The 9,472-nt window shown below is 36.6% G+C and overlaps 1 protein-coding gene across 2 annotated transcripts in view; it reads left to right on the top strand.

Annotated features, from left to right (window-relative positions):
• Positions 1 to 1,161, top strand: part of LOC107485129 (transcription factor bHLH18) — an 8,514-nt gene extending 7,353 nt beyond the window's left edge. For both annotated transcript variants that reach the window (XM_016105653.3, XM_016105644.3), the window contains exon 4: positions 870 to 1,161. In XM_016105653.3, coding sequence (XP_015961139.1) covers positions 870 to 950 — 81 coding nt within the window. In that variant the 3' untranslated portion in view covers positions 951 to 1,161. The remainder of the gene's footprint in view (positions 1 to 869) is intronic.
• The last annotated feature ends 8,311 nt before the right edge of the window (positions 1,162 to 9,472 follow it).

Here is a 9,472-nt window from a genome sequence, read left to right as displayed (position 1 = left end):
CCTCACTCACCTTAACTTACTATGGAGCTCGTGTAGCTAAGTATAGTTCTCATGCCTCTCACAATTAGTGTGACTAAATTATGTACCTGATGGTTACTAAGTTAGTTATCAATTGTTATTAGTAGGAAGCCACGTAAGATTAGTTAATTAGAATAGTTTAGTTACTCCTTACTTGTATAAAATGACTCTATCCTTATTAGTATAGTTTAAGGTCTTTTACTTTAATTGAGTATTAATTAATCCTATTTCTTCTCCCAGTTTTCTCTCTATTTGCTTTGTACTCTCAGTCCTTCATCCACTATATTTCATTAATTTAAAAATTAATTTGATATTAATTAAAATTTGTTGAAAAGAAAATATCTGATTTAAAAAAAAGATTGATTGGAGGTATTAGTTACTCTAAAATAAAATAAAAGAAAAATATTATCCATCAATAAATACATTATAAGTCTTATATTTAATTATTTACTGTTACGGCATCATTAAGATTTCTCAAAAAAGAAAAAAAAAACAATGGGATAAAAATTTAAAGAAGGGAAACTGTAGCTAGTATCCTATCAAAATATGATATAACCCGACAAAATAAATTTATAAAATGACTCCATACATAGTTGGTCTAATTGAATTTTTTCTTTTTGAAACAAAAAAATAATATATCTGCCACTTTAATGTTTCTGATAAGCGTATTTTATGTTAAAATTAAATAACATATCTTTTCTGTTTGATTCGTTCTCTCTGTCTTTTTATCATGACTTTTTTATTAATTATTTAACTTGTGAATTTCATGGTATTTATTATGACTATAATTAGTATAATAGTTGTATTTGAACATATAAAAACAAACTAACAATATATGTTTTAATTTGCAGATGGGCGAAGGGTACAATTTGACCGTTAAGGAACTTGTCAAGAGCATACGCGTGGAAACATTGAAGTTCATCTTGTCATAATTCATAACTCAACTCATAAACAATAATGAGCAAATAGTTATTGTGAGTTGCCTTCACACATTAATAATGGAAGGAAGGTGAAGTCTGTATCAAATAGAGATTTTGTCTATAATATATTATCTATTATTGATGGGTGGCTTGCATGAGCCTTATTACAAAAAATGTATTTGTATATGTATATTATTCGAGCAGAAGAAGAATGGAGCTCGAGTTTATGTGACATTGTTCTTCCTTTGTTTTTCCTTAGTGAGTCTATTTGCAAATAATAAGGGAAAATATGAATTAATACAATTTGTGGAGAGACTTAATTGAAGCTAACAATGTTTTTCAATGAAGGGATATATATATATATATAGGTCATACTAGTAAGAAGTTTATTAAAGGGATAATAATGTAGTTAAAACAGTAACTATAAGTAGGTACATGAATAAATTATGATTATAGAGATAATTATTCAGTATTGTTACACATCTAAATTTTTTGGGTAACTAAATTTAATTAAGTTTGTCTAAACTCAATAAAAACCAATTTTATTAGTAAGAGATTAAGAGTGTATTTACACACTCTAACTCTCCATTAACATAAACGTTCGTATCCCCCGTTCCTTCTTCTTCTTCTTCACGTTTCTTTCTTCTTCTTCTTTTGTGTTTTTTCCACATCGTCGTTCTTTTATTGTTACTAATGGTGCTGTATTTTTTTTCTCCTTCTCTTTCTGGTAATTTTGCAGCATTATCTGTTTTTTTCTTTGTTTGATTTTTTTTATTTTTATTTTTTTTAAGAGCATAAAACAAGAAGGATTATAAGATAGTAAAATAAGAAGGACAAGTTGAACAAGAAAAGAAGAAGAAGAAGAAGAAGAAGAAGAAGAAGATGATGATGATGATGATGATGATGATGATGATGATGATGATGAGGATGAGGAGGAGGAGGAGGAGTTTTGAGTGCATAATTTATCAAAAAAATAGTTCCGAAACTTTTTAATCGTGACATAGAAATTTCTTAATTTTGATATCGAAATTTCTTTACCGTAACACAAGTTCTTGTTAAGAGTGTAACACCCTAATATTCAAATTCTTATGCTCGAGTCAATAGTCAATGATAAGGTGGTACGACTCTCGAGTGGGATTTTTAATATATAATTACAAAAAAATGAAAGGAGTATTAAACGAGAAGGCTGAAAAGAGTAAAAATAAAATTGCGAAGTCGTATCACTCGCGCGTCGACAACCAAAAGATTATATATATATAGCATAAGTAGACATAAGTAGATAGCCACTAGACGCGACCCGCGAAGTTTAGGCCGGCTAGGGTATAGGATATAAGTAGTTGACATCAATAACTCCTAGTCTCTCCCAAACGATACATAAAGGCCTCTATAGGCAAATTTTGAAAAGAGTTCAATACATAATATAAGCTTTTCAAAATAAAGGTGGAGAAATTCTAAGCAAAATATAAAGTAGAGAATATAAAGATCTTCGCCGTCTTTTAGACGAATCATAGCTCACTGCTAAGCACCTGGACTTGCATCTGAAAAATAAGAGATATATATACGGAATGAGAACCCCCGACCCATGGGTTCTCAGTATGGTAAAAGTGCCAAATAAATACAATGCATTGTAATAAAAATGCACTTAGCATCCTAAACTTCCTTTCACCCAATATTCATCCAATGTTCTCGCTAATCCAAAAATAGGCAACTGTCATAAGGGGATGCTAAATCCAATTCATGTTCCTCATGCTTTCCAACTTTCTAACTCTTCGAGAATTCACAATTAGAATTATAAACGAAACCATCCTTAGTTATTCTATCTCAGTAATTCTATATCATTACTTCATTTTCTCGCCTGGAGCAAGTGAAATCACTTCACTGCGTCTACCCAAGAAGCTCAAATTATCTCATTTAATAATCGTCATAATTATTCAATCTCATCATCAACTCATCTCATCAAGAACAGCCCTCAGTGTCAACGGGCACCAGTGTGAGGGACCTTTCAGTTGTACAAATACAAGCAATACAGGCAAGTAATACACAATAAAGGTACAAGTAGAACAATTGGCACATAATCAGGTAACATAACATATACGATATAGCAATCCAAAATAAATAGGCAAATCCAAACAATTCAAACCTATGCAAATGATGTATGCCTGCCCTGTGGCTGATGATATCATCTGTCGGTTACAAAGCCAACCCGACATGTCCTGGTAGCTAACCATTGGACAGAAACACCCATCGTAGAGCAAGTATGTTTGAGCTACAACCCCCTTGCTACTACCCGCTCAACCCAGAGCTAGTGGAACAACCACTACTGCGGCTACTACCCACGCGGGTGTTTAAAAGCTCAACTTGGAGCGAGAAGAATCATCATTACTGCCGCTACTACCCAGGCGTCACAATTTCTGTCCTGGAGTAAGTGGGACGAACCACAATCCTTGCTACTGCCCAGGATCTCAAAACATACATTCATTCAGTTTAAAATCAATTATCATTGTTATCAAATCTTAGACATTAACCTGGAGTAAGAGAGATGAACCACCACCCTTGCTACTACCTAGGTATAAAAAATACACATTCATTCATAATCACCCTTCATTATTACCAATTCTAAGACAATGACTCGGAGCAAGTGGGATGAACCACGACCCTTTGCTACTACCCGGGCACAGTCTCTCTCTCTATTGCGCCTTATTACCATTAGAGGGAATTCGTGGCCTATCACCATTAGAGGGTATCGGTGCCCTGTCACCCTTACAACCAGAGAGAAAACACAAGCATATTCACATTCAACATTTTCCATCATTATTCATTTACCACATTCATTCATTAATCATATATGCATCTCCGGCATACTCGCCACATGTTCAAGCTTCCTCAATCAATCATAATCATTTAATCATTAATCATATACATATACATATTCAGCCATAATTCAATGCTTATCACAGCCATCTAGTTCATATAACATACACAGCACCTTCACCATTATCCTCAGCAACTCATACAATCATCATTACTCATCATTCATCATTATTCTCACTTTACTTCATCCATAATTTATCACATGTCCTAGCTTCTTCTCATTACTAGGAATACTATAAATATTTAGGGCTTAAAAGGATGAAAATAGAGGCTTAGAAGTCTGAAATTCGGCTTTAAAAACTCAAAAATCAATTTTTTGCAGAAAACGGGGTCACGCGTGCGCATCGTCCACGCCACACGTGGAAGCGGAGAAAAGTGGGTGATGCGTAAGCTTTGTCCATGCGCATAATTTGCATTGGAAAGCTAACGTCTGGGGCTTCGATTTGATATATAATTTGCATAGTTGCCTTGACACCAGGCGACGCAAACGCGTGGGTCACGCGGACGCGTGACCTAGCCAACACCCAATCCGCGCAATCGCGTGGACGACGCGGCCGCGTCACTTTTCCCTGACCTGTACAGACCAGAAAGCGCTGGAAGTGATTTCTGGGCTATTTCTGACCCAGTTTTCGGCCCAGAGAACACAGATTAGAGGCTATAAAGTGGGGGAAATGCATCCATTCATAATGAAGCCTCTCATAATTTACTTTTCATGTTTTAGATGTAGTTTTGGAGAGAGAAGTTCTCTCCTCTCTCTCTCTCTTAGGATTTAGGACTTCTCTTTCTAGAGTGACTCTCGATCCAGGTTTAATATTCCTTTTTACTTTTTAATTTCTCTTTTATATTTTGATTACTCTGAAGCCTTTATTATGTTTGATTGATGTTGCCCAATTGGCTGTTGATGACATTTTTATTTAATGATAATTGAGGTATTTTCAGTTTATAATTATTCTCTTTGAATTAAATTGCCATTGCTTCCCATCTAAGGATATTTTTATTATTCCAGCAATTTTACTTTTTTTCCCTTTTGGTTCTGATTAAGAATTTAGTAACTCAACAGTTATTAAACTCAACGTAATTAATAATCGTTATCTTGCTAATTGAGCTGAACCTAAATAATCCCAACCTTTTCTTAGGAAATAATTAAGATTCAAAGGTCAATTTAATTAGTCCCTTGACTTTCCTTTGCCCTGGTAAAGGTTGACCAAGTGGAGTTTAGATTCAACTTTTATTATAGTTGAGAGAGATAACTAAGTTAGACCTCTAAATTCTCTTATCTTGCCAAAAGTTGTTTTACAGTTATTATTTTTAATTGCCATTTAATTCACTCCTCATTTAAATTACTTGCTTCTCACCTTCTAAACCCCGATTACAACCTTTATAACCAATAATAAGAACATACTTCCTCGCAGTTCCTTGGGAAGACGACCCGAGGTTTGAATACTCGGTTAACAATTTCTAAAGGGGTTTGTTACTTGTGACACCCAAAACATTTGTACGAAGGGATTTTTGTCGGTTTAGAGACTATATCTACAACGCGACTGTTTTTATGACAATCTTTACTGGCAAAAATCCTAACGTCAAAATGGCGCCGTTGCCGGGAAACTGCTAACGTGTGCCTTATTATTGGTTATTGTAAATATTTTTCTTTTGCTTGTTTATTTATTTTTGTTTTTTCCTTTTTATCTTTATTTGCTACTATGAACTCTCACCCCTCTCGCTTTGAGTTTGGTTCTAATATTGTTAGCGGAAATAGAAGTTACAGCAGAAATGTGCATCAAGGTCAGACCAATCAAGGATGGATGGAACCAAGAGGATCTAATCAACCCTTTTGGCAGCAACACCCTCCGAGATATCCTGGACAAAGACCATTCTACCGTGCATACCCAGCTGAAAGACATGGTGGAGAACCTTGTAACTACCAACAAGCCCCACCCCGTGCATATGAACCGTCCTTTCAACATAACCTCGAACCACCACACTCACAAGCTTCTCTTCACCATTCGCCATCATATGATCCTTCCTTACCCCAATACCAATCCAATCGTTCCCAATCATCACCACTTCCCTATGTATCATGTCTAAGTCCAGCAAACTGTGAAGCAGAGGATCGCCTAAAAGAAACAATAACTAAATTTCAAACAACCATTCAACAACTGGAGTACGCACTAATACAATGGGCCACTAAATGCTCAAATATACAAGGATCAACCACAGCTCCATGTGGACAACCCGATGAAGAGCGTAGCATGAAAGAAATACTAGAGACTCCAATGGACAAGGCAGAGAATGAATTCGTACTAGAACAAGTGGAAGAAGCTATCATTGTTCAAGAAGAAGACTTGGTTGAAGATATAGGCGATGCTGAACTTCCTTGGGAATTCAGAATTGAGGAAAACTCCGTCCAAGATGCTACAGTTGATGCTAAGGAAGATACTGTACAATCTCCAAGGCAAGTCGTTTATGAGGAATCAGACGGAATAATCCAAGAAGCAAATTCCCTTGATGGTGATATTCACAAGTCTAGCTCTCTTGGTGATGAACTTGCGTCCGCAAGTGAATTCTCTGAGATCGAAGAATCTTCCCCAAGTGAATATGAAGATGATGCGGAGGTAAATTTCTCTCAACCTCCAATCTATGACTTGAGTGATGAGGAAGACACGGAAGACTTTGACCAGGACACAGATACAATTGAAGATCTTTGCAAAGAAGTGGAGGAATTCACAGAAGAGCATAAGGGAGTAGAACTTACAGAACCACCAGAAACACCTATCCCAAGGACACTACCACCTAATACAAGCTTCAAGTGGGTACAATCCTTAACTTACAATTTTACTTATTCACTTAAATATGGTTTACTTGCCTTTATCTTTACTTTTTCACTTGAATATGGTTTGCTTGAAACAGATGGCCAGCTTAGAGCTCTCTGCGGCTTTAAGAGTAAAAGGGAAATGGCTCGTACTCAGAGCTGGTGCACAAGGTTCAATAAAGTTCCACGCTTCACCTCAAAGTACACGTATTGGTATCATGCTCAATTGCATGGATCACGGAGAACGTTTGGTCACCATGGTGAGATTCTACTTTTTAACCCGCCCGAATGGAAACTTACAAATCAAAACGGAGGCGGATTTAAAAGCAAGGCTTGGAATCCTGGAGTTTATTCTGACATTTATCACCCCGGGAACCTAAAAATCTATTTGAAGCTATTCAGAAGCTTCACATGCCTAGTTTGGGACCCCAGAGGCTATTGGCATTCCAAGCACTGGTGGAGATTTTTGGACGAATTTAAACATAAGCCACCCTAACCGGAAGCTCCTCCAATGTCCAACTTAAGGACTCTAACTAAAAGTGCTAGGTGGGAGACAACCCACCATGGTATGGTCGTTTCTTTTTCAGTTTATTTCATCATTATTTGTTTTTATTTTTATTTTCTTTTCATTTTACTTTAGTAAACCTGGAATCACGCATAGCACTCATATTAATCACTGCATTCTGCATTGTTCATGCATATATAAAAAAAAAAATTTTTCGCTACGCGACGCAATCGCATCAGCGACGCGTCCGCGTCGCTTGGAGAGAAAGGAAATTAAAAAGTGAACAGAGAGGCACGCAGGAGCGTGGCTGGAGGCGTGCTAATGGCACATATCGACCCACGCGACTACGTCGCTAACGCGTCCGCGTCGAATGGGAAGTATGGCCTCCCACGCGACCGCGTGCCCCACGCGGCCGCATACCCTGCATTTTCGACGTAAAAGGGTGCACAATGCCATATTGTGCGAGAGTGGTGCTGGATTGGTGCTGGAAGCACAATCCTTGTCATGCGACCGCGTTGCCGACGCGGCCGCGTCAATTATTTTCTGACGCACACTCACGCGATCGCGTGCCCCACGCGATCGCGTGCCCCACGCGATCGCGTGCCCCACGCGATCGCGTAACCCAATTTTGACAATTAAATTGAACCAAACAGAGAGTTGTGCTGGAGCGAGGCTGCACTCGCACCAGCAGCGCAACATGGGTCACGCGACCGCGTGACTGACGCGATCACGTCGTCTTACCTGACGCGTACCCACGCGAACGCGTGCCTTCCGCGGCCGCGTCGCATGCGCCGCACAGCTCACCCTAAAACTGCCACATATCTTATCTTTCTCTCCTCCAAATCCTAATTTTTCTTCTCCTTTCTTATTTACTTCCTCTTCCCTTCTTTCCCTTCTCATTCTTCTTATTTTTTTTATTTTATTTTAATTTATTTGCATATCTCATTCATTGCATTTTAAATTTGTGCATATTTTTATTTTCTTTTCTGAATTTTTTATTTTTCCATTGGTGTTAAATATCTCTTCTTATTCAACTGTTACATATTTTCTTGAATTTATTTTGGTAACTTGTTTTACACTGTTGGGCAATACTATTTAAGTCAATGTTAATCTTTTATGTTATTTGTATTAATTTTGCATTGACATGAATTTATATTGTCTTACACTCTCCTCCCCTATGTTACAAATTTTATACCACTGGTATGCCATGGCTTCTATCATTTTCTCACGTATATGTTGAAGCTTCCATGTAAATGAGACCATTATCATTTGGCATTAACCCACCCATAGTTCATTTATTTTCTTATCTTTATTACTGGTTACTTTTTCTTTCCTTTTTCTTTCAGGATGGCCACCCGAAAGGGAATCGAAAGACGTTTACATGGGGAGACAGACAAGTCCATCTGCAAAATCTTGAAGAAAAGCTTCAGTTGGAACAATCCATCCACCTGCACATCTCAGCATGCACCGAGGACGGTGCAATCTTTAAGTGTGGGGAGGTCGATACCGATCTCTGTGGGTTAGTACTTTCTTTTCAACACCAATAATGTTATTTTCTTTATTTGTTCATTGTTGCATCTGCATATTTGATTGCATATTTATTTGATGATTTTGTGCATTTAGTTACCACTTGGTTAAAATAATAAATTTCTTTTAAAATCCTATTTTTGAAAAATTTCACTAATTTAAATTGAAAATTTTTATGTTAAAAATTTGTTTGAAGTTGTAATCGGAACATAGTTTTTGAGCCAAAGAACACACAACCTGTGAGATTTGAGCTTATTTACATGGTTACATTATTTAACCATAAACATTTTATTCTTGTGTGTTTACTTCTCTATGACTGCAATCTTAGCTTTGTTTCATTCTATATATCCAATATTTAGTGTATTTAAATGCTTGCATATGATTGAGGCCATTGTTAATTCTAGCTCACTTATCCCAAAATTAGCCTACCTTTTACATCACCCTTGTTAGCCCCATTGAGCTTTTAATCCCCTCTTGTTCTATAAACCACAATACTAGCCTTAAGCAGAAAAACAAAATAAAAATCCTAAGTTGAATCCTTGGTTAGCTTAAGATAGAAAATCATGGATAGAGTTAAATGTGGGAAACCTTGTGGGAACATGAGTGATAGAAACAAAGGGTTAGGAAGATTAAAAAAAGAAATAAAAATAAATTTGGAAAGCATCCTCATAAGAAAATCAAAGTGATTCAATTACCATGTGCATCAAAAAAAAAAATTTCAGAATCTGAATAAAAGGGGATACAAAAAGAAATTCCCCAACGAAAACAATGCACATGGGATAAACATAAAAAGTGAAACATGAGCATGTAATAAAAAAGTGG

This window comes from Arachis duranensis, chromosome 1 (assembly GCF_000817695.3).
Source record: "Arachis duranensis cultivar V14167 chromosome 1, aradu.V14167.gnm2.J7QH, whole genome shotgun sequence".
Classification (NCBI taxonomy): Eukaryota; Viridiplantae; Streptophyta; class Magnoliopsida; order Fabales; family Fabaceae; genus Arachis; species Arachis duranensis.
This window is presented reverse-complemented; position numbering and strand designations above follow the sequence as displayed.